This window comes from Oreochromis niloticus, linkage group LG11 (assembly GCF_001858045.2).
Source record: "Oreochromis niloticus isolate F11D_XX linkage group LG11, O_niloticus_UMD_NMBU, whole genome shotgun sequence".
NCBI lineage: Eukaryota > Metazoa > Chordata > Actinopteri > Cichliformes > Cichlidae > Oreochromis > Oreochromis niloticus.
Window position 1 is genome coordinate 25278686 of NC_031976.2, and position 25745 is coordinate 25304430.

At 39.5% G+C, this 25745-nt stretch overlaps 2 protein-coding genes across 6 annotated transcripts in view; both read left to right on the forward strand.

Moving 5' to 3' along the window:
• cd79a (CD79a molecule, immunoglobulin-associated alpha) lies at positions 1 to 2768 on the forward strand. The gene is made up of 5 exons (XM_003458784.5): positions 1 to 194; positions 650 to 967; positions 1607 to 1722; positions 1949 to 2011; positions 2176 to 2768. The coding sequence occupies exons 1-5, from the start codon at positions 149 to 151 to the stop codon at positions 2299 to 2301; spliced, it is 669 nt and encodes a 222-aa protein (XP_003458832.1). The 5' UTR covers positions 1 to 148; the 3' UTR covers positions 2302 to 2768.
• Positions 2769 to 2963: 195 nt separating this feature from the next.
• The window catches only part of lipeb (lipase, hormone-sensitive b), a 30142-nt gene continuing 7360 nt past the window's right edge, over positions 2964 to 25745 (forward strand). The window contains exons 1-11 of one of the 5 annotated variants that reach the window (XM_005463934.4): positions 2991 to 3120; positions 6606 to 6646; positions 11531 to 11772; positions 12660 to 12944; positions 13790 to 13880; positions 14901 to 15046; positions 15444 to 15629; positions 18175 to 18327; positions 21092 to 21236; positions 22836 to 23063; positions 25234 to 25419. In XM_005463934.4, the coding sequence (XP_005463991.1) occupies positions 6619 to 6646; positions 11531 to 11772; positions 12660 to 12944; positions 13790 to 13880; positions 14901 to 15046; positions 15444 to 15629; positions 18175 to 18327; positions 21092 to 21236; positions 22836 to 23063; positions 25234 to 25419 (1690 nt within the window). In that variant the 5' untranslated portion in view covers positions 2991 to 3120; positions 6606 to 6618. Of the gene's footprint in view, positions 3121 to 3229; positions 3608 to 6262; positions 6465 to 6605; positions 6647 to 11530; positions 11773 to 12659; positions 12945 to 13789; positions 13881 to 14900; positions 15047 to 15443; positions 15630 to 18174; positions 18328 to 21091; positions 21237 to 22835; positions 23064 to 25233; positions 25420 to 25745 lie in introns of those variants that run through there. The other 4 variants (XM_019364575.2, XM_005463935.4, XM_005463936.4 and 1 more) reach the window with 4 other exon arrangements.

A 25745-nucleotide genomic window follows, 5' to 3' on the forward strand; every position in this document is an offset into this window, starting at 1 on the left:
TCAAGCATAAATCCTGCCACTGAAAAACAAGACACCAGTGTGATCTTGCAGAAGAGAAGACTGAAGCAGCGCTGTGTGTAGAATTTTTTAAAACTTTTTTTAAAATCAGAATTTCATCCGTTTTTATTTCTAGATTGAATTTTGGCTTATGAAAATGGGGATGGTTGTAATATTTGTCCTCTCCAGCTTGGTGGGTGAGTCAGATTATATTTTTTAACACATTCAAGTATGTGGACTTGTTTTATTTAGAAGTAATCATTGACATCATCCGTTTATTACATATTTCAGAAATCTCAGTTATGTTTTTGAAAGATTAATTGTTTCAGCATGTCATATTTCTACATATCGGTTCAGTATATATGTACTCATGTATTAAAGTTTGTTTAACCCTTTTGAGTTCTGCTTCAGTGAACCACATTTCCTGTCAAAACAGATGGCTGTGCTATCATGATGACATTTTTTGCTTCAGTCGTTCTGGTTACTTATGCTATACAATTATAGATCATTTGGCATTTTTAAAGCATATTTTAATACTTTGTCAGTTTTGAATATGGGTTGTGACATTATATGCAGCCATCATTAAATAATCGGAGACCTCGATAACAAGTCCTACAACATAACATGTCTTAACTTGCGCTTTCTTCAACAGTGGATTTTGCTTGGGGTGACCTGACTTTAGAACCAGACAGACCCTCACTGAGTGTGGCAGTCTCTGAAAACGCTTCACTGGAATGCTGCTATAAATCACCGTCGAGGATAGCGAATGTCACCTGGATCCGCCATCATAACAAAACTCAGGAGGTGGTGTTAAATCAAACAGTTAAATCAGAGACCAAAGAGTCAAACTCTGTAAAAATATATTGTTCCGTGCTACACTTCACTAAAGTACAGCTGGAGAACATTGGATTTTACCAGTGTGTGCTGAATGCTAAAATCTATTCACATGGAACCTACCTGCGTGTCTACAGTGAGTGTGCGTGTGTATATGTGTTGTTTTGGGGGGGGGGGGGGTTGTCACTACTTCATAAGCCATAAATCCTGTTATTGTTAATCTGTCCAAGAGCTGTGAAAATGGCAGCATCCATATATATTCAACTTATTTCATCTTTACATCTTCAGGGTTGTTGCATTGCAGTATGCTGCACCATTCATTCACTTTAAATAGCACCAAAATTAGATCAAATTTCAGTCATGTCATTTCAGTCATGTGCAAAGGCATTAGTCACACTGAAAGGCCTCTTTACACACTAATCTCATTAAAACCAGATGGTAGATGAGGAAACATAAAACTGCCAGTCAGAGGGATTATGTGTGCGATAACCTGCACTGTTAACGTGACCTAACAGTACCACCAATTGTATGTTTAACTGTGATCCTTATGCTAAATGTAACAGTTATATAACAAAACTATCAGTCTCATAATAAATCTCCTGGTAAGGCTTTTAAGTAATGATTTTGTTGGCCTGCGTTCTCATATGCAGGCTAACAAATACGCAGGATTCACGTGTTCACACTTAAAGTGGAAAAAGATAACTCGTGTTTAAAAACCAATATGTGCAAGTGCTAATTTGTTTGTTTGACCTCTGAACCCTTTCTGCATTCCTAGAGCCAATGGAGAAGACCATAAACCTGAGTGAAACCACCAAAAACAAGATCCTGATAGCTGAGGGATTCTTACTATTACTGTGTGTGATGCTGCCTTCTGCCATTCTTCTGTTCAAGGTCAGAACGTTGCATTATTATACAATGATCAGCAGCACTACTGTTGAAGCTATCCTTAATTTCAAGCATTTACCCACAAGAGCATTATTTTTAATGTATTATTCATGCATTAAAAAGTAATGCCAGAGCTGTGCGACTCTGGCATGGATTTTTTTTTCTTTCTTCTCTGTCAACAATGGGAATTTGCAACGTTTGACTGATTTACTACTTTTGGTTTGCCCTACAGTCAAAGAAGCTTAATGAACTGGAGAAAAAGAAAGCAAAGAAAGAAGAGGAAAATATATATCAGGTCAACATTACATATTCTCAATCTCTTTCCATTACACAAGGCAAAGCAGGAAAGCAGGAGCTAAGAAATGAACACCATTTCTAGTTCTTTTTGTTGTTGATGTGTATATCTTTTACTGATAATAGCCTTTGCATGATTTCCTTTTTCATTTTATCAAAAACCAGGGGCTAAATCTGGATGACTGTTGTGCAACATACGATCAGATTGAACGCTCCCAAGCACAGGGCCCGTACCAGGATGTGGGCAACATTAAGGAAGAAGAGGAAGAAATCCAGCTGGAGAAACCATAAAACAAAGTGAAGAACAGACGGTTACGAGTGTTACATGTAAATAGCAGGCTTCTTACAGCACGCTCTGATTTCAGAGTTTTGTACTCTGAAGGTTTTTATTTTTTAAGATTTAAACTGTATTTGTCAAAACAATCTTAACACAATATCCACTGGTCTGCAACCAGGATTTTAGAAATACGTGCTTATCAACATATCAACTATAAACTTTTTTTCACTTGTTTCATGATGTTTTTAAATATACACATTTACATTTTTAAATATATGTGGGTGTTTTGCTTTAGCTTTTTTATTCTAATTTTGCACACAGGCTCCAGAAAAACATGACGGGTCAGACTGGTTAGGCTACTTATGCACCCCAGGTTGCGTTGTCGGCTTTTTAAATATTCATTGACGTGCATCTGCAACAGTTATGTGCTTTTTGCTATTTCTGTGAGTGCTGGAATAATAAAATGATGTTAAAAAATCCATCAAATCTCTCTATAAATTGTCTGAGTAATACAATTGCCCTCTGTGTGCAGTGAATAGGATAAGGCTTTGTTTCTTTTAGGGGGTTGCACAATAAAGAGAGTAGGGCGGCACTTACGAAATTTTGATTTGTCCTGATTGGTTACTGAACAGAGGTAGGTTTTCATTGGCTTACATTTCTGGCGTGGGCGTGGTCTCATGGCTTCCCAGGTAGATCTGTTATAAGAGATGTGAGAGGCGGTGCGTAAACAGAGTGGGCGAATATGGCGTCCAGCAAGAAGGGTAGTGGGACTAGCAGACTGGAAAAAGGTGTGAATGGAAGGCGCTCGTCCAAACACAAAGAGGGTCCAGTGGGTGAGGGTTTTTTTTTTTTGTAAATTTGGTCTACCTACTAAGCTCCCTCTGTGGCTTGTCTCTTTAATAACACCCCCCCTCCCCAGTTGTACGCTGTGTCCTCCTGCTAGCGTCCGTTAGCGGCTAAGTTAGCTGTCCTTTGGTAGCTGCCGCTAGGTCTGTTTTAGCAGTAAAAGTCTCATGATTCTTGTATGACAGAAAAAGGGAGGCGCTGAGTTAACATGTGCGAGCTGTTGGTGAAAGAAGTGTCCAGTCAAACTGTGACACTCTGTTGCTGGCATGTCTCTAGTTAGAGCATCCTTTAGACGTAGCAGCCGCCTGCACACCGTTAGTAGTCATTATAACGTTAGCAGCCAGGTTATCTATGTAATAGACTTTAGTTTACGGGACACATACTGTATGTAGCACGTGCTCGTATTTATGTTCACTTGTCACTTTTCGTGACTCTAGCGTCGACCGCTGACACCGACCGGACCCACCTGAACAGGTACGCAAAAAACAACCACTAGAGGAGGAGACTAGATTAACCAGATTAAAGCTGCGAGCGTAATACATGCACACAAAGGGGGAGTTTATAGTTGTACTGCACTGTGCATTAATCGATTAAGGTCGACTGATGGTGACGCTGTCACTAGTTCGACCGATGTGACGTAAGAGCAGGGTGACACATCGTGACTAACAGCAAGCCTCTGAAAGGCGGTGGCAGACTTTCAAAGCACGATGCTCGTAGGGACTGTGGATGTACTATTATTACTAAACACACTCTCGATTTTGCTCTGTTCGTCTGGTGACTAGTCTTCTGTCTCATTGTATTTAAGAACAGTCCAGCCCACCACGTTCAAAAAGCCATATTTCTGACCGCAGTCTGAATCTTATCTTTGTCTTTGCTATCTAAACAAATGACATTGTGTATTGTAGGCCCCTATAATTGGATAGGAAGCGCTTCCCCTAATCTTACTTGTTATGGAAATTTCCTAACATGCTCAGGTTTTATCAGATCTTATCATCAGACTTATAATTTTCTTTTCCTATAATGCTATGATATTATAAAACTTAGGTGAACCCATTTATGTAAAGGGTGTGGAGGCTCATTGTTGCAAGTTTCCTGTTGTTGAGTTTGGACTTGTGTGCGTGTGAAGGTGCTCTGCCTGGTAGGAAGGTCAAAACTTCCTTCTCATGATACTACTGGGCTCCTGCTGCACGCTCTTCTGTTTTGCCTTTGCCCTGGACAAAGATGTCTTTCTATAGATTTAATTCTTTGACTATGACACATATCTGGAACTGTCACATCGTATGTAAAGAGACCATCTTTCAGAGGTTGTGCTGTGATGGATGGTGCCTTTTGAAAAACAGCCAATGTGTTTTTATGTGCTTGGGATTATAATTACCCACTTTTCGACAGCATGGGTCTGTTTAGGCTTGATAAAGTGGGGAAACAAACACCAATGAGTTAGAAAAGGCTTAGACAAGATCAGTACAGTAAGTCAAACTGACATTGAGAAGATACTTCTATATAACAACTACGGTAGTGTTTTCTGAGTGGAAGGAATTTCAAGTGAGAATTTATATTCAAGACAAAAGGAAAGCTCTTAAGTTTATTTTCTCTTTGCCCATTTTAATGTCTCTAAATTATGTAAACTTTTCATTTGCTTTTAGCTTTGCTGACAGGCTTTCTTTTACAGATGACAGGCCTATTCACTGCAGTCACTTGACATTTGGAAAAGCACAGGTGTTACAAGCAATGACAAGAATTCCCATGGGGCAGTGAGCCGGTCCTCACAGTCAGTCCAAATCCAGATTTCTACACATTCATTTTATTATTTACATCTGTTTCTCATTATAAAATGTTTTTATATCTCCTGAAAATTAACATAAAAATAAACATCCATCTGTCCATTTTCTTAACTGCTTAAGAAAATGAGAAGAGCCCTGTATTACAAAGCGAGTTCAATGTACCAGGGTATTTTTTTCATAATCTGGATTCACTTGGTCTACCCTGGTAACAATAAAAATAATAAAATTGTTTTAGATTTTCAGCATAGAGGGGAAAAAACAATCAAGGAATAAGGTTGTGACTAAGAATCTCTGTTTCTTAGTGATGCTCATCAGGGACATAAAATTAAAAACAAAACCAAAATATAAGATGCTTTTTAAAAACAAAACTTAAACCCCTCCTAGTGTCTGTGCCCAAAGGTCTGAGTGATGTTCCTGGAATGGTGACACTATTTTTCCGGTCAGTAGGTGGTGATTTCATATCTGTCGTTTTTTAATCTGAAACTTAACCTGTACTTAACCTCCAGAGCAGAATAAGTTTACAGCATAAGTTAGGCAGTTCATGCTCATATTCTCACTTAAGGCCAGTTTAGAAGCACCAATTTCAAAAATATCTTTGGACTGGGAGAGAGATGCAGGCACTGGGAGAGAATGCAGCAGAGCCTTACGTTCTGCTGCACAGTATGCTGTGTGTACTGCATATGTCTCTGTGTTTGTGTGTAGGTCATGGAGGTGTGTGTGTGTGTGTGTGTGTGTTCGTGAGTTTGTTTATCTCAGTATTTCTATAAGTAGGTGAAGGTTCATGTCTCCATTCACTGAGTTATGAAACTGTCATCTGTGATATCAGTCAAAAAGTTCTCACTGAGGTCATATTTTCCCCAAGAAAAATATCCTTCAAATCATGTTTTCACCATCTGTTTTTGGGTGTTCACGTGCTGTCCACGTCCTGCATTCATCCCTGAACATTAGTGTTTCTCAAGAGTTGGCACAAACTGCATGTTTCTGATGCTTAAATTAACACAAATGTATCAAAGGCCCTTCAAATACTCAAAACTCTAACACACGGGGTCACAACACTCAAGTATTATTAGCTCTTTAGGTGTAATGCTTTATGGGTTAGGCTATTGCTAGTGCTAAGTGGTGGAAGGTTTAGTTAATTAATCGTAATGTTTTGATAATTTAACAAATTTAAAGTGAATTTTGTTGGGCTAACCATTTGTGAAGGTATTCTTAGGAGTATTTATGTAGTTGTTCCTAAAAAGTCTAACTGTTAGTTCCTGGTAACAAGTAAACTTTGTTCTATTTTTATTTAAATATTTAAAATTAAAAAACAAACATTTAAAATATTGCTATCATATCATAATCTTATGGTTGTAGTTTGCCAATTAAGTTTAAGGTCACAGGGAGTTGCAAGCTGATCTGCCAATAGCAAAATAGCCTCGAGTCACAGGGAGAAAGTTAACTGGGCCAGGGTCGTCCCTGCAGTCCGTCCTTTTAAAAGAGGCATGGTTAGGATCAACAGAGAACACAGGGAAGAGCAGCATATTGCTTCTGGTTACGACGTCTGAGAGGTAAAGAGATACATCGCAAAGACAAGCGAGCAAGACAACAGAGCTGGAAATCACTTTTTCTTTCCTTTAGGCAACCCCAGCATCTTTTTTTCTTTCTCTCTCATTCTCTCCTTTTTTCCCTCCATGCTCTCATTGTGGAAGAGAGGACACAGACATGGACAGAGCCTTGAACTCAGATGCTGGTAAACACTTTTACTTTTTTCTCTTTAAGCGATTCAGTTTTTCTTTTTTCCCATTACTACTTCATCCTGTCAGTTGTATGTTATGCCAATGGCGGTCTGCAGGTATTTTTATGGATGCTCAATTCACACTGTCTTTGGGCCCCACAGGGAACATTATGTGTCTGTAATGTTGTCGGTGTTGGTTGTTGTACATGACTTATTAATGCTGACTCTCATCCATCTTTAATGTGGAGAGAACAGGTACAGCTTAATGGTTCCAGTGGACTTTCAGTGGCCACTTGTTTTACAAAAATATGGGAAACAAGGCATGTTGAGACATTTTCAGTATTGACATACTAGCTAGAGGAAGCCTGGAGCATTTGTGAATGCATACAAAGCGGATGTGATAAGGACAGTAGGTGAGTCATGTCTGATGGTATATTTACCATCTGTAAATGTACCATTCCTGTAATGTTATCAGCTTGTGAGCGTGTCTGTGTGTGGGTGCATGTGTTTCATTATGGAAAATCCTGGCAAGATGACAGATTATATACCTGTGGAGAAGTTTTATCAATGCAAAACTTTGTCACAACTCTGCGAGATGGTTTCACAAAACATCACCAGTCTGTAGTTGAGTCTAGCTGAAGATGAATGTGGTTTTATGCATGTACCATTGTTTATGCCAACACATGGGTTCAATGCCAGCATTTGACAGGTGTTTAAATGCTTTGCAAGATACTTTCTAGTAGGGCTGCCACAAACGATTATTTTGATAGTCGACTAGTCACCGATTATTTTTGCGATTATTCGACTAATCAGATCATGCATCCATTGGACGTAAAATGTACAGCTTATTTCACCAGCATGCATCTGCTCTTATATAACTATCATTAGCTTACAGCTTTAAGTGTTTAAGGTATGTGCTAACCAAAAATAAAGACAAGATGATAGTTTATTAAATTTTAATGACATTTGCAGATTGTTTCGGTGGAGTTTAATAAACTCAGCCGTCTGCTCCTTGCTATCTAAAATATAACAGGACACCGGAGTATATTCTCGAGCATCTCACACTTCTGATAATCAGTTGTCTGCTTGACGTTTATTCAGCTGTGTAAAAACTATAACTTTAATCTCAGCCAAACCGATTTACTCAGGAACAAATAAAATACTAAAAAAAGCCAAACAATATCATTTTTAAGTTATCTAAGTGACTTATATATCATGTTTAACCTGAGTAGCGAAAGACGGCGGTGGGTTTGAAAACGATTTGCCGGGAGTCCGGTGTTCTCACCGGCTCTAGTGAGCCTTCAACCCCGGCTAGCTATCGAGCTGGTGGGTAACAGACGTCTCCGAAAACATCGGAGCGCTTTTGAAAATATGTGATGTCTTGATAAACTGAGCAGATATTTGAGGTTTACACAGCTACATTCTCGCCTGAAAATATGTTAAACGGTTATTTTGTGACCCAGAAAGAATAATAAGAGTGATATTAAAACTAACTAGCTGCCGCCATTGTTGAAAACTGAGCAGGGCCGCACTATGAATTCTGGGACACAGCTTCTTCTTCTTCGGGGTTTAACGGCAGCTGGCATCCTTGTACATGCAGTGCTGCCATCTTCTGTTTCAGTCCGTTATTACACTCTTAAATCCTACTACTTATTCCTGCGTCTTTGGGATCTTACAAAGCTTCAAACGACGTGTCGACTATTAAATTAGTCGTCGACGATTTTAATAGTCGACGTAATCGTGGCAGCCCTACTTTCTAGTAACAGCTATCCTTTTTCCCTCTGTTCTAGGTATTATCATTTGTCAAACAAAGGTGAAGTTTTTATTGGATCATTGTATGTTTGAACTCTTAATAAGATGGTACTGGTTTGCCTAACTTTGTTCATTTGCATTTCATTTGCATGTGATTTGGTCCCTGCAGTTAGATAGGGTTGTAATGTCTCCTGGCTTAATTTTCATTAAACAAGTTTCAGAGCAGCTTATGCTTATCCAAGGGTTCATAAAGTTCAGGCCCTTTCAACATCAAGCTTATTGGCATGCTCAGATGAGAGCGTTGCACCGCTGGCTCTAATTAGGCAATGTAATTTTAATATTGGGTATGTGCCCAAACTGGTTTGACTGCATTAGCATGGCTTTTGGGTGATTACTTGACTAGCACCACTCACTGTATCACTTTAGGTCACACTGCTGTGAATGTGTTTATGCAGAAAGATGAAAGTATATTTATAGATGTTCTTTTTGTGTGTCCTTTGGTACTTCATTCTGATGTCATTGTACATTACATGACTGCTTCCTGTGTTGTCAGGCTCTGAACATTTGCAGTCCACACATAATCCACTGGCTCTTGGTCAAATCCTGAAATTGAGCAAGAATTGTATAGATCTTCAGGTAGCTGTTGAGTTGTTTTGAGTCTTAGTCTAGGTTTACTTCATTGATCTTTACCAGGAATTTGCGTAAGTAATGCTTGCGTAACATGTAAGGGTTAGTGGGACATTGAAACTCTGGAAAACATCCACCAAATAAATGTAATTCGCCATTGTTTTCCTTTGTCTGGTACACCTGGGCTTGCTTGCAAACATGGACGAGTTAATCTGAGAAGCTGTCAATTTTGAGACAAATCCAAAAAAGTGAGAGAGAAGTCCTACCAGTCTACAAAGCTAAAAAGTCTTGATGTTTAAGGATAGTTGTCTATATTTCTAAATGATAAACTCGTGGCTCACTGAATTACAGCAGCATAATGTTTCAGAATCCCCTGAAATCATGGGATGATATTAGACCACATAAAGTATTCCTTTCACATGGCTGAACTGGTTGGAAATTTGCCCTGAAGCTGCTTCATTAAGCTTTGGATGAATAAACAGAACTTTATTAAGCTGAATTTTTAAAAAAAGAAACCCTTTTCCCACTGCAATGCTGCCCTGTTTAGTCCACTGATTTTGGTTCCACAAATTTGTTCTGTATTCTCCAGGGTCAATAAATGCAGAAACTAACATTGCTCACATAAATCACATAAATTCAGAGGGTTTTGTGTTTATAGATGATTAGAAGTTTTCTGCTTTTAACAAAAGCAAGTTAAAACAGACACAACTGAGTGGACAGTTGATATAATGTCACAGCACATAATGACTGGTTGCTGATTTGGAAAACAAAAAAGCCTCAGCTCTGTAAAATGTGGACTTGGAATTAGGTGTATTCAGATAATGCATATTCTTTCCGACTTTAAAACAATCAGGGGAGATCTGCTTGATGTAATTAAATCATTTATTACTAAATGTTCAACAGTTACAAAAGTTTTTATTTTTTAAAGTTGATTCTTCAGAGGCTTTCTTCTAGGATATGAAGAAATTGTTGTTGTTGTTTTTTTATTTGTTTGTTTTGTTTTGGGTTTTTTTTTTTGTCAGAGTAGGGGAGTGAGAAGCAGATGCCAGCCAGGAAAATGAGCAGCTGGGCAGTTGAAGATATTTGTGTGTCTGTCTGTGTTATAAGTTGTCTGGCTGATAAATGTCTCTTTGCAGATGTCAGGGGGACGTGATTCCTCCCAGCAGTCTGAAATTGCCTCTCCCATTACTCTTCCTGAATGGCAGGGAATAGCAGAATAATTGTGCGATTAGGGCTCCATTATTTCTTTGACCCTTGAAACAATATTTCTCTTTGTTATCTGTTCACTTTTCAGCATGCAGAGCCTACGTCTGCGTCCCAATCAATGATGTCCCTTTGGGCATTGTTTTACCAGAATTATTTATCTGCATTTTTTTTCTGTATTGCTTTTTCAAAGTTAAATTTAAAATCCAAAGTTAAAGGATCGAGGCTAATTCTTAGAGTTGTCATTTAATTTAGCATCACTTAAGTGGTGATAATTTACTCTATGAACTGATTACTATCTACATATTGCCATAGTAATAAAAAGGTCAATCTATTAAAACAAGAAACAACAAAAAAAACCTTCTGTTTCCATTTCTCCCAGAATTTCTCATCCTTTTTTTTTTTTTTTTTTTTTGAATTGAAGATTTCTGTGTGTCCAATGCCCCTTCTTGTCCTCTGTATCGCAGCATGCCAGACACCTTATACAAGTACCAGCTAGTTCCCAGAGATGTTATGGAAACTCTGGTCTCAAGTGACTCAGTAGGAGAACGCCATCCTACAGTGATAATCCAACAGGGCAATAGTGCTACATCTTTGTTTGTTTGGTTTTTTTAAATTTCGCTAGAGAGGTGAGCACACTTAATAAACACAGTCTGCTGATGGTTGTCAACTGTATACCTCCCTTTGGGATTCGTATGCGAGTTTGTTTATGTGTTTTTGTCAGTGTATGACTAATCTGTGTTTGTTTCCCAGCAGCGTGATACCAGATCTCGGTGGATTTTTGGTGCGCAGCTTTGGTTTACATCATTTAATTTCAAGCCTTGCTTAACACGTTTCAGTTCATGAGATTCCATACATCAGGATGTAGGGGCTCAGTTAATAAGACTAAGAACATTTTGTAGGATATATCCAAAAATATCCCACTTGGTACAGTTTCTACATGCTGATTACAGCTGTGGGTGTGGTGCAGAATATTGATCAGAGTGCTTCTTTTTATGGTAGTTGGAGCAGATGCCCGCTTTCAGTCAGGTTTTTAGAAACACAGCATATAAGAATACATTTGGGATTAGAAGGATAGCGGTATTAGTAACAACAATGTTACTAATAACTAGTAACAACATTGTTACTAATAACAGGAATTGCAAATTATTGCGATTACACCCCTAAATCATCAGTTGCGTCCCTACAAGTGAAAAGAGACATTCCCCAGTGGAATACATACTCACGTTAAAAGAATGTTGTTATTCTTACCCACAGTAAACCAGATGCTTTCATTGTTTCATTCTTGGCCTTCTCCTTTTGTTTCACTGCTTTTAGTGATGGATACCAAGGCAGTATTTGCGGCCCTGTACGGTGTGTGCGAAGAAAATGCAGCTTTCTTCTCAGGGGGAGCCAAGGGGTCACAGGGTGATGCTGCACGGCGGCTGGTGGAGGCCATGAAGCAGATTCAGGAGCACGCTCACAGTCTGGAACCTGTTATTTCTGGCTTTGCTAATGTTTACCATCACTTTGATTTTGACCCACATATACCAGCTAATGGCTATCGCTCCCTGGTCAAGGTAGGCTTTCTGATGTTTTAAGGTCTTTCTGCGTGTTTAAGTGAACTCTTGGATGTGTGTTTTTATTTAATCTCTCTGCAGCTTGGAGAATAGCACCTCTGCTGCAATACATTCTTATCAATATTCTTTCCACACTGTGAGAAACTATTCACAAGACCTCTTTGCTTGAATATCACTTTGTTTCAAGGTCAGTCCATTTGTTTTACAGATTGATTTTATGTTACAAAGTGGGCAAGATAAATTCCTCCAGCTGCGGAATATCTGCCACTACTGTATCCACTGTACTTTATCTTGTACAGTTATTGATGAAACATCATGACCTTCGGTTACTGCAGCCCACCACAACAGAATGAGTCTAGTAGAGCAGCAAATGAATCCTGTTCTGTTTTCTAGCTTCTGTTTCCACATTTATAATCCTTCTCATTCCAGCAGTACCACTCTCGCTAATCTGTAACACCCAGTGAAGCAGGAAGTTTTTTACATGTTCTCATTTAGCCATGCTTTCACACATCCTCTCCTTTCCCTTTAGGCTTACCACACTAATCTTAATCACAACTTAAGCACACCCAGAAGACTTGTCTCTTTAATGAGTGCACAAATGGAGACTTGCCATTAGGTTTTGTTTTTTGGTTTTTTTTTTTTTTCAAATAATGCGTATTGCTGTGTATCTTCATTTCAAGAATAAATATAATTCTATAAAAATTGTATCCCTTTATTACCCAGTAATAGAATGTTTCCAAATACTTATATTAGTACTTAATAAAGTTTTTAAGGTTAGTGTAATGTGATTTGGAATTTGCTGAATGTACAAGTCAAAGTAAACTTTATTATGTGTGGGATGTTTTCTAATTTTAGGTATTTTATTGTCACATTTTTTTATTTTCTAGGTTGTGCGTTGCTGCCTTCTCCACATCATCCACAAGGGCCGCTACATCACAGCCAACCGCCGGAGCATCTTCTTCCGAGCAGCACATAATGCAGGGGAAATGGAGGCGTACTGTAATGCTCTGTGCCAGCTGCGTGCCCTGCTTTACCTGGCTCAGCGCATGCTACATGACAACAGCCACGGCAATTTGTTTTTCCAGGATGAAAGCGGGCTCAGCGAAAGTTTTGTCCGTGAATACGCATCCATGCACAAGGGTTGCTTCTATGGCCGTTGCCTGGGCTTTCAGGTGAGATGAGCTGTTTTAGCAGTCATATATGATGTGACAAGGATAAGCAATGGGAACTTTGGAGTGGTGAGAGTAAGAAGTGGCACTACTTTATGCTTCATTGTCAAAAATTCTGTTTTATATGAAGCAAAATAAGAAGGCAAGAAGAATAAATTCACACAGCTGATATAAAAATGTGTTTTCTGCTTTAAAACTGTTATAACAATATCGATAAGCAACTCACTGTACTCATAGCTACAGTTCTGGTAAAGGTTATATGCATTTTTCATTCATCAAACTTTTCATATTGCACTCTACACCTTTAATTTTTTTATATTTTGTGTTGTGTTGGGACTAGTTAGTTGCAGAATAGAGGTCTCAAAGATTTCTATAGTAATTTTTAAAGTATTCTTTAGTTTTGGAAAAGAAAGAACTTGTTTATGTTTGAGGCAACTAGCCTGTTACCTGGTCTGTGTATATTCCCCTGCTTTTATTTTAGAAATAGGAATTGACCCTAAAAAGAGATGTTAAGGCTATGAGAAATAAAAAAACGATGATTTGGTCATCTTTACAGCAGTTCCCCTTTTTCTCAGTTGAGCTTAACAAGGGAGGCTGAACTCTCACAGCACAGAGGTCAAAAGCAAACTAAAGGGAAAAAATGATGAAGCTCCATTTGCATCTATTTTCTATCAATTTGTAATGTCTTACAATTCTCTGATATGATGAGATCCTATCATTCTTTTTTCACTTTCTTTTGTAGTGATTCTAGTCATATTTGTGTTCTATTTCTTATGTTTAAATGTGTGGATAGTGGACTGGAATTGAAATTATTTTCTCTGTTTTTGTACATGCCTTCTCCCCTCTAGTTCACTCCAGCCATTCGGCCCTTTCTTCAGACCATCGCTATCGGCCTTGTGGCCTTTGGAGAAAACTACAAGCGGCATCAGTCAGGAATAGGTCAGCATCATCTTGTCTGCGTCTGCACACTCTCATCATCCAGCCAGATCGTTTTCATTCATAGATCGTACTCATCCAGCCCCACACCTCTTCTACATTGCTCCCTTGCCCCTGACTGTGTACCTTTTGATGTTGTGTGTTTGGATTGTAGATGCTCTTTCATCCCTTGGAATCTTGAGGGCTTGCTGCTGTGCTTCTTTTATATTTCAGAATGTTTTGAACATGCACATGGTTATGTACAGAGGCAGCAAGAGAAGAACATGCACTGTCATAGACATACATGTATTGTGCATGTGTGTACACAGACAGAAAACTATTTAACATTCAGTAAAGAATTATCCATTTCTCATGGTTTCTTGTGCTCTCTGCTGCACCACAGTGGAAGCAGGAGGTATTGCACCATATGGTGAGTGTGCTAGACCATCACCCCTTTTATAATATTCCTCTGTAGTGGTCTGTATAACTGTGTGAAGAAACTTCTTTTATTCTAAAGCTCTTATTCTGCCAAATTGTTCTGCACTTAGCACCGTAAGCTACATTAGCGTTCCTGTGCCTGTATATCATCATTATAAAAGGCCTTTCTTTACTGCCCCATCCTTGACCCATAATGGTGGGCAGTAAACAAACCGTTGAAAGCAAGAGAAGATTGATAATACAATTGAGTCCTTTTGGCTTACCATGGGCCCAGTACAGTAGACTTAAAAATCCCTGTGGCAAAAATGACTAGTGTTTTGACTATGTAAAAGCCAATTTCACCCTTTTCAGGTTTTTTGGGTTTTTTTGTCCCTGCTAGGGTCAAGACACTTGAAACTTTAATGTTCATTCCCTCCTCCACTTGTTCCTGCTCTTTGTCTGTGTGTTAAATGTGGCTCCCTTACCTATTATTTTAATCTTTTGTCCTTGCTATTTAGTTTCTGTTCCATTTTAATCCATCATTATCATAATATGCATTCCTCTTCTTTTCCATTGCCCTATCTCTGTCTCCTCCTCATCATATATGCTTCTCCCTACTTTTTCCAGGGGTAGCAGCCAGCTCTTTCTTTACCTCAGGAAAGTATGCCATTGACCCCGAGTTGAGGGGGACTGAATTTGACCGCATCACCCAGAACCTGGATGTCCATTTCTGGAAGACATTCTGGAACATCACTGAAACTGAAGTCCTGTCTGTGAGTAGACTATTAATGTTTTTTGTGTCTGTCTGTTGACAAACACAGAGACGCGCGCTCTTGGACATCTGTAATTGAGAAGAGTTATCTTTGCTAACCCATGCACCAGGATCTGCACAGTGCTGTTTTTAATTTGGGAGCAGTATCAGGGATATTTTGCTTTCCTCTGGTAATGGTACCTTTCCATCATTATGCATTTCACCTACAGGCTGTTAGTAATAATAGAGTGGAATTCAATTTATTCAATGGGGTTCATGATTTATTCATTCAGTTTCTCTTTCTCTCCAGTGGCCTGCCTCGCTCTGAAACTTGGACTTTTTCCCCTGTCTGTCTTTGACTTGTTTTCTTACTAAATGTCTGTTTTTTTTGTTTTTTCTGTCTGTCTCTTTTACCACAGAGTCTTGCCAGTATGACATCCACTCAAGTCAAGGTAAACCGAGCTCTTTCTGTGCCTCCTGCGACCTTTGACCTTCCCTTGGCGGCCAACCACAGAGCATCAGTAACTATAGCTCCACCATCAGCGCACATCGGCACTGCTCCTGTTCAGATGAGACTCATTTCTTATGACCTGCGTGAAGGACAGGTACTTGAATCTTTATTCAGTCCATACTATACTGGCATACTTGAAAATTCAATAAAATCTTTATAATCTCAAACTCTCTGTAGAAGTTTATAGAGCTTTTAAAGACTAACTCTGGCATTTGCTGTACACTTATCTCTATGTCATTGTTATGTTGAGTTGTAATCTAATTTTGGATGACTGCCAGAGATGGGCTTGTAATACGTTAATACGTTAATGTGCTTTTCATGCCTGCGTAGTAGGTTGAGACATAATAACAACAAAGTCAAACTTGTGATCTGAGTGACGTAAACAACCTGATGAAAGACCCTGGCGCTCATCAGATCTGATCCGATTATTCTCAAAAAGATTTTAAGTAGGGTTGTAACAAGTCTGAAACTGAGGTCAAATCCATGATCCTAGTGTCCATTGTCTGGATATATCGATCTGTCTTCCTTGTCACAAGCTGCTAAGGATACACTGCAGGCACTGACAGTTAGCATCTGACTTAAGGGCTTCATCTGGAAGCAAGGGAGGCATCGGTCGCAGGTGTTTGATCTAAACCTTTTTGGGCTGCGCACAGCCTTGGTCTGGCTAGCATTTGTGAAGTCTGTTAATGCAAAACATATAAGGGAAACCTTCCTAACTCACAAGGACACCACCAAGGCAAAAGAATATAGAAAAGTGCAGCTACAAATTTAAACTGTCCTTGTGTCGCACACAATCCACATTTGTCTCCATGGTAGAGGTTAAATGTCAGAGAAGTGGTTAGTTATTAGCTGGAGAAGACGGACAGATTCTTTGCTACAGTTCAACATAGTCACAATAACAAAGAACAGTACAACAAAACTAGTGGTCAGAATTTAAAAAAGCAAAAGATACAACGGCGTGAAACTGTAATTTACCTGTACAATGAGTGGAGGTGGAGCGCAGTTTACAAAGTGTGCCCCTTGAGGAAATGAAGGGAACTACTGAAACTGTCTAACTCCTGTTAATGGATATTTATACAAAGCCAATTGTGGAAATGAACACTGTCTGTGCTCACTCTGGGCTAAAAAGTACCTCAGACTTGCAGGTTACAAGGTAACTGGCATACGCAGTAAAGCACTGACAGCCATTTATCCATGCATTTTCTGCTGCTTGTCTAGATCACGGGGGAGCAGTCATAGCAGAGATGCTCAGACCCCCATCTCCCCAGCCACTGGCTTCAACTGTTTTGGAAGCACCACTGAAACTTTCACAAGCCCAACATAATCTATCCAGCAACTGACCCAGAAGGCAACCAGGAAGCATCATAGACTGATGCCCAGACCACTTTAGCTAGCTTCTTTTAATGCCAAGCAGTATCTGCTCTGCTCTAAGCCCCTCTTGAATGCCTTAAGCTTCCCACTGTGTCTCTAAGGCTAAGCTCAGGCTCCCCACCACTTGTAGGCGCAATTTTATTCTTTCTGTAATTACCCACAGCTTGTAGCTGTAGGCTATGTAGCCAGCTTTGCCTTTGCACTCAGCTCTCTTGATCACTTCAGCCCAGTGCAGTGTCTGCATCACTGGAGGAGCTGCACCAATTCTTTGTCAATCTTTGACAGCCAGTGACAACAAACACAACCTGAGCACTTAGGCAAGAAGATAAATAGACGGCCAGTGCTGGGTGCTATGTCAGTCCACAGGTTGTTTGTGTCAACCAGATGACACTTGCATCTTGCTTGGTATTATCTGTGCGTGTGATGCATATTTAAGTAGCCAACTCTGGTGGTTAGGAAAGTGTACTGAAATAGGTTAGTTTTCCTCCATATGTTTTTGATGACCTTGGATATATCAGACATTTAAAAAAATCTTTCAGTAAACAATTCAACAATATTTGTTGGCATATGTGGTATTTTCCTTGTTTCTTGATTAAACAGCAGCTTGAAATCATCATCTTAATCTGCTTTATTATCTTTCTCCTTCTCTCTCTCTCTCTCTCTCTCTCTCTCTCTCTCTCTCTCTCTCTCTCTCTCTCTCTCTCTCTCTCTTTTTTTTATCTGTCAATGTCATTACTTTCTTTTACTTAGTTTTTTTTTTTTTTTTTTTTTCTTTGCCTCCCTTTTTCTCTTGGGAGACTCCCTCTTTATCAGAGCTGCTCTTTGTAGCCTGGCACTTAACCAGACATACAATTTCTCACATTGATCATGCTCCAACAAACAACAGTCCTTTTTATGTCGCAAAACACAAGCCCACATCAGTCGAAACACTCTTTCTTAGCCTTCGTCCCTGTTTCTGTTAATGAATGGGAATTAGTGTGTGTTCCTGCAGCCAGGAAAGGTTGTCAGCAAGCTGCTGCAGAACAACTGGGTAATCTGCTTCTTAAAGGTACCCTGTTGCTAACAGTAGAAAATTTATCAGCAATAAGACACTGTTTGGAACCATAGACACTGTAAATACTAGACCCAAATAAGAGATCTGGATTATTTGTCTTTCTGTTCATCTTCTAAATTATTCTTGCTCTTAATAATGGTGTGTGTGTGTGTGTGTGTGTGTGTGTGTGTGTGTGGTGTTGTTTTTTTTTTTTTTTTTAATCTCACTTTCTCAGGACAGTGAAACACTGCTGTCTCTGTCCCGCTCCGAGGGAGGCGCTATCTCTCTTTCCCTGGGGCTGAAGACCAAGCGCCTCCCCTCTTCTCCATGTCTCCTGATCCATTTCCATGGAGGAGGCTTTGTGGCACAGACCTCCAAGTCTCATGAGGTGAGAAACTACTGTTTTACTGAATTTAGCTCAGTTTCAGAAGTGTTTTACGTTGACTAGAGATTCATTATGATTACCTCTGTCTTGCATGATAAAACTGATTAGATTCAATAGACTGCTTTTCCTTGTATTTAACGGAGGTTTGTATAGGACAGTATTGGCGTGTTTGTAAGATTTTATAATTGAACACAGACCAAGAAAAGGTGGCACTTACCTGTCAAAGCACTAACAACAATATACCTCTAACATTAGAGACCCAGTTCAGGTGTTGAGCCCCTATCACCAAAGCTGTCATCCAGCTAATTTCACCCTCTCATCCCTTCAATCATGTTTTCTCAGACTAATTGTAATGAAAACCCAACTAATTAAAGTGTTGATGAGACAGACACTAGTTGACAGCAGAGGAGAAGAGGGGTTACCAGTCTGAGTCTCTTCCCCTGTCAATAGTGTGACATGGATTGAGAATTTTAGACTAATTATTTTTATAATGATCCCCTGAAAACTTAACAGAGACTCTCTGACCTTACTCTGTGGCTTACTTACTGGTAAGGTGCAGCAGAGCTGACCCTTGTCTGTCATTGCTTTCGGTCATCTAATTCATCCTCACTCCTCTTTTATCTCATAAAGGAGGAACTTGTATCCTAGATTTAATTTCTGGATCACTGTGGTAGAAAAAAGAAGCACACAGACACTAGCCTTGTATATTATTACTATGTAAAAAAACAAAACCTTAGTCTTTTTTTTTTTTTTCTTTGATCATAAGTTTAAATTGGTGGCAGTAAATACATTTTAACAGGAAGACTGCACATTAATGTGGTTTGTTGATTATAAATAGGAAGATTTTTAATATAGTTTGTATCCCTGCACTTTATCCTGTGCTTGTGTGGTCATTATGTGGCATCAAGCTACTTATAGCTGCTTTAAGACAGGGCTCTGTGAAATTGCAAAGGACATTGGCATCCTTGATCTGCAGCTGCATAGCAACCAAAGGATGAGAGGGAGCAATCAGAGAAGGGGTGTGTGGGGCTGTCATGTTGAATTAACAGAGAACTGTACAACCCCGCAGAGAAAGATTACCCAGGGCACTAATGGAAGACTTGTCAGACTATCCTTCTCTCTTTTTTTCTAGGCGCTCGTTTTTTTTCCTTTTCTTTTCTTATTACATCCTCCTTCTCAATCTTTTTGATATCACAAAATCATTTTTGTTCACTTTGTGTCCTTTTTCTACATCTCCGTTTAGTTGTATTTGGACGTCACTTTCTTTCCTCCTTTTGCCTTTTTGATCCCTCTACCAAGACCCAGAAATGAGGAATCCAAAAATGAGAAATTTTATGATGGAGTGGAGATGAGCATTTTTGCCTTCTGTCGCTCTGCTCATTTTACCTCTTCTTCTGGATCCTGTATCTCCCAGTGTATGGGTGAGATGAAGAGTTCAACCTCAGATGAAGAAGCCTGTGGTGGTCTCAGTGCACAATGATGCTGATATCGCAGGAATAAATGTACTTAGTCTATGTATTTAGTAACTTGGACACAATCCCACACTCAGTAAATGTTGAGGTATTTGCAGATTAACTGCTATTTCTGTCTGAGAATCAGTAGGACAGCAGCTCCTGTTAATTCCTGCTTAGAGGATAGATTTGGGACCCTGTAAAATTATGTGTGTGAGGAGAGTTTCCTGAGTCATTTAAATTTATACAGCCTGGTTCCCACCCATTAAAACTCATGCACACACCTCTTCTCTGCCCAGTGGGGCATTTAGGAAAAAAAGAAAAAAGAAATTGTAAATACTTAGCTCCTTTATGCAGGCAAATGATGAACTGTCTGACTAGCAGACCTGCCCATCGACTCATATTGACTTGTCGTAGACTGCCAGTAATGGCTGTTGTTCTCACTCAGTAGAACACACATACACCTTGGGAGCAGCTTTACTGATTTGCACAAACTCACATTGCCTTTCCTGCTCAGTGCTCGGACTGCATGCACACAGACTTTGTGTCCTCACACCGAGATTTATCATGACAGGTAGAGTTTTAAGACATCACAGCTGACTACTGGAGCTGCTACTTTTCTTTTTGTCATACTAAATCAATGAGGGGTGAGACAGCATATAAACATGTACACACTGTGCTCTTTCTGCCATTGTCAATGGTAATCTGTTGCTTTCACCAACACATATCATAGCAAAGTTAAAGGTGTTGGAATTTGATAAAGACAGAAGAGGAAAGGGCGAATGCTTTGCAAAAGTAATATTGCCACAACTCATCGTGCCTTTCTCATATTTCAAGGTCACTGCCTAAGCAGAGTAAACACTTAACCTGACTGTAACAATATAAAACAATGATCAGTATTCTGACAGCGAGTCTGTATTTATAGATTTTCTTTGTATATCCACACCACCTCCTTCTCTTTGTCCTCTTTCTTCATACTTCACAAAATAGGACATGTGGGCACCTTTGTTATTGCAGTGCAAAAAGAAGGAAAATGGGTTTGACTGTGAGGGCAGTGCTCATTCTCTCTTTGTCTAGACGGTAAGCCAGAAAGCAGACAGATGACATCAGAAGAAAGCATAATTTTCATAACTTTTTGTCCTTCTTCAAATGTTCAACCCGGCAGGCTTTTCCTCGATCACTTCTCTTTTTATTTCTCTCTCCCTGCCTCTTTGTTTTATTATGGCTGCTGTTGTGTGTCATAAATTTACCAGCATAAAAAAGCAGTCACTTCTATAAAGTCACTTCTTTATATCCTTATCTTCTGTTTCACACAGCCCTATCTAAAGAGTTGGTCCCAGGACCTTGGTGTTCCCATACTGTCAGTGGACTACTCTCTGGCCCCTGAGGCACCCTTCCCACGCGCCCTAGAGGAATGTTTCTATGCCTACTGCTGGGCTTTGCGAAACCACCACCTATTAGGTATATGCATCACACAGCATTGTTTATACTGGAGTGTGGCTTTGTATCTCTCTTGTATATTTTCTGTTTATTCTTTAAAGTCATGGGAATAGTATACAGCAAATTCAAAGTACTCAAACCCTCTCATATTTTGTTCACTTTATTGTACTAAAGATTTAATTTAAAATGGATAAACAAAGCCATGGAGTCAGCTGGGAGCTTTCTGTAGATATTTGCAGGAAGACTTGAGGCATAAATCAAAGTGAGGGTACAAAGCAACTTTTAAATCTGAGTGTTCCCAGGAGCCCGGTGGCCTCAATAACTGTGAAATGAAAGAAATTAACTACCAGGAATGTTCCTAGTGTTAACTTTTGGCGACATAAACTTTCAGTGTGATTTGATAGACATATTGGTCTTGGGGCAAAACTCTGAGCCTTATACCTTTCAAAGACCAGGCACTGCTCATTACTTGCTAATACTAGCCTATGGTGAGGCATGGTGGTAGCAGCATGGGGTTATGGAGGAATTCTGTGACAGGATAAGCAATAACTTGTCAGAACTGAGGAAATGCAGCAATGATTTCAAGAATGGAAAGACATTTTCTGGGCCACTCAAGGATCAAAGTATGTCCTAAAGCCCACAGTTAAACCCCAGAGAGTGGAGATGGCTGAAGATGGTAGTTCATTTGCTTGCAATCCAGTCTGTTGGAGGTTGAGAGGATCTGCAAGGAAGAGTGGATAAACTGCCCAAATCGCGGTAGCTTGTATAAGCTGCTAGGGATCTTCTACAAGCTACTGATTTCAGGTCTGAATACTTTAAATAATTTAAAAGGAGATTTGAGTTTTTGATTTCTGGTTTAAAAAAAATAAAAGCAAATAAAAGACGGAGAAGAAAAAATCGAAACAATTTTGTGTTAAAAATGAAGCAGTCTGTATATATATTCTACATCTTTGTATGCAGAAGTAACAGTATGTCCCTTAGGCAGATGAAAGAGAAGAAAGTTATTAGAATTACTGAGCAGGCACGTTGAAGGGATAACACCCACCTATTTCAGTGTGAAGGTTTCTGTGGAGTGCTTCTCTAAATCCTCCACTGCGTTCACCAATTCCTTGTACCTCCTGAGAGGATTCATTTATCACTTTGAAAGTGATCATGCTGTATGCTTCTTGCACTTTACTTGCTGTTCAGTGCTATCACACCAGTTGTGATGCTCAGTATTTCAACAGAAAAAAGAAGCCATCTGGTCGGTTTGGGGTACGCTCGTCCGCTGAAGCACACTGTGTCAAATTAACAGAGATTGCAGTGCAATATGCTACTGCTGTAGTACAAGTCCTCAATATCACGGCTATGAAGTAGATGGGGAAACAGTAGTTCAAAGAGCTGCCTAGTACCACAGTGGTGAACAGAAAAGATAGTGTTGCTGTTACACTGCCTTTTTTTTTTTTTTTTTTTTTTTTTCAATTTCAGTAATGTCATACTTTTTTAGAAAAGATGTATTTTAAAAAAAAAATGTTCTTGTCCCCTTCATGTTGTCTCATTTTTCAAAGTTTTCCCTGTAAATTACTTTTGTTTCTATCCCTCCTTGTACCAGAAGTCTATATTTTTTTTTATTTGTTACAGGATGGACTGGAGAGAAGGTGTGTCTGGCTGGTGACAGTGCAGGAGGCAACTTATGTGTGACGACATCGATGCGTGCTGCTGCTTTTGGCGTGCGAATGCCAGATGGCATCGTGGCAGCCTATCCAGCTACCCTGCTGACGGCCTACGCATCCCCTTCCCGTCTGCTAACACTCATGGATCCCCTGCTGCCACTCAGTGTGCTCTCTAGGTGTCTCAGTGCCTACGCAGGTAGGTTTGTGTCTGTGCAGAAACCTGAAGTTGAGATTTAAGTTGAATCCTATTTTTCGTTTCTGTCGAGCACACATGTCTACTCCTTGTTATACATTACATAAACGTATTGGTCAACCACCAGTTAGAAAGGTGACAGCTTTACTCTACTGCATGTATGATAAGTGTTTATCGAAAGAAGTTGTTAGGCGGGGAACAAACATTTATTTACCCTGTCTGACCAACAGCCAACAGGGGACGTAATCTTTATTAATAGATAAAAGGTGAAGTTTTCAGCTCAACACACAAACAACTCACACAAAAAGCCTAGAATTACATCACTATATTCAGGAGGCCAACAACAGCAGGGACAAATGAGTTCTTAAATCTGCAGCTAGAAGGAAGAAACCTGCACTGTTGAGCTTTCTTTGTGGCTCTGACTTTGTACATTTGGGAGAGCTCGTTCATATACGTGCCTGGAACTTGCATAATCTTGTATTTTTACTTCTTTTTTATAAACTATTTATGTTTTTTATTTTTTAAAGTTATTTAATCCAAACTAAGAAGTGGAAAGGGTTAAGAGAAAATAATATTAAAACACTATCATAAAACCTCTAACTTTTTAAAGAAAGGTTGTTCAAAGGTTCATTAGTGCTATCTACACTGGCTCCCTTTTTTTTTTTTTTTTTTTGTTAAAATATTACTTCTATTCGGTTATTGTCCCAAGATACTTGTACTGCTGAACAGCTTTAACAGCCTGGCCATAGAAATCTGTAGGAAGAATGGAGCAAGACTTTGTCCTAAAGTCTATTATCATGTCCTTGTAGTTAATCCAGTCAATAAATTTATCCACCACTGGTCTATGGTTGGCTTTTTCATCACTGAGCAGTGACAGAATGACAAAATCATCAGTGAACTTGATATGTCTGCCCGCACTGACAACCATTTATTTATTAAAGACAGATAAAAATGGTGAAAGGACACGACCCTAGAGGGAACAGGGAAAAGCTAAAAACGCATCAGGAAAAAAATGAATGACTTTGTCATTTTTAATAATAATAATAATAATGCATTGGATTTATATAGCGCTTTTCAAGGCACCCAAAGCGCTTTACAATGACATTATTCATTCACGCTCACATTCACACCCTGGTGGAGGCAAGCTACGGTTGTAGCCACAGCTGCCCTGGGGCAGACTGACAGAGGCGAGGCTGCCATATTGCGCCATCGGCCCCTCTGGCCAACACCAGTAGGCGGTAGGGTAAAGTGTCTTGCCCAAGGACACAACGACCAGGACAGAGAGGCCAGGGATCGAACCGGCGACCTTCCGGTTACAGGTGCCCTTCCCAACCCCCTGAGCCACGGTCGCCCCCGTGGTTAACTGTTCAAAAGTTAACCTGTCACCATGCTAGTACAAAGCCAATGCTGTGGATGCTGTTTGGACTGTGATGAGTACTGATAAAACCTGAGAAGAAAAACACAAATTAAGAGTACTAATGTGAAAAAGCAAGAATTGAGAGCAAACGCTTTTTTTTTTTTTTTTTTTTTTTTTCCCCCCCCTTCCAAAATTGAAGATGTTGACTAATTTCACCTATTTTACTTTTAGGATTGTTTTCCTTGTTTTTAAATATCATTGTTGATTGCGTGTAATAAAAAAATCCACTTTTTAAAAAGGACAAACGGCAACAATCCTTTCTGATATTATACGTAGGTAATGAGTCATTAGACCAGATGGTAATGACATGTCTGGTTTTTCATAAAGGATCACAGGGCTTGTAAAAGCTGGAGAAACTCTTTTATGTTTGTTTGTGTTTTGTTTGTTTTTTGTTTGTTTTTTTGATAAATTTTAGTTTCACAGGGCAAGAGAACTGAGGACTATGAATGACTGCAGGAATTGGCTAACAATATGTGACAAAGAGATTGGCTATGCTGAGTCTCCTTTCGATAACTGAACTAAAACACTCATCATTTTTCTGTTCCTTCCTGCTGTCCTCATTGTGTATTGTTGGCTTTACAAATAATTGTATGGCAGTATTGAACGCACTCTGCCAGCGTTTACTTGACTATTATACCTCTCTTATTATTGCTTTCCTGTCTTCTCTGTTGTTACTCATTTGTGCTTACTGAAGAATAACAAATACTTTTATCCGTTTTGTACATTTACTTCCTTCTTTTATGTCTTCTTCTCCAGGCAGTGGGCCACAGACCGAGAAGCAGGTGGAGAAGGTGAGCACGCTGAGCCTGGTGAGGAGAGACACTGCACTTCTGTTGCGAGATTTCCGACAGGGAGCCTCCAACTGGATCCACTCTCTGCTTGATTCTACCAGAGCTTCAGCCTCCACCAGCACAGCACCAGAGGCACCAACAGAAGCCACAGGTATACAAGCGACTGTAATAGTTGTTAGTTGTCAGGTTGGAACATTAGGGGTGGCTTGAATGTATTTGATAGGCAGATGCAGTCTGCCCGTGTCTTGGTCATACATCCCTGCTCAGATGTGTGTGGGTGTATATCTCCCACATTCTCAGTGTTTTCATTGAGCCAATTAATGTAACTGTTCCCCAAGTTCATTTACACCTCTCATGAAAGAGGTCAGTGACATGAGAACTTGTTATGCAGCATCTAACTAATTATTGCTTTAGCCAAACCATTTGTGTAGTACTCCTGTATCCACATTCATACCCATTCTCATCTTTGGGGTAGCA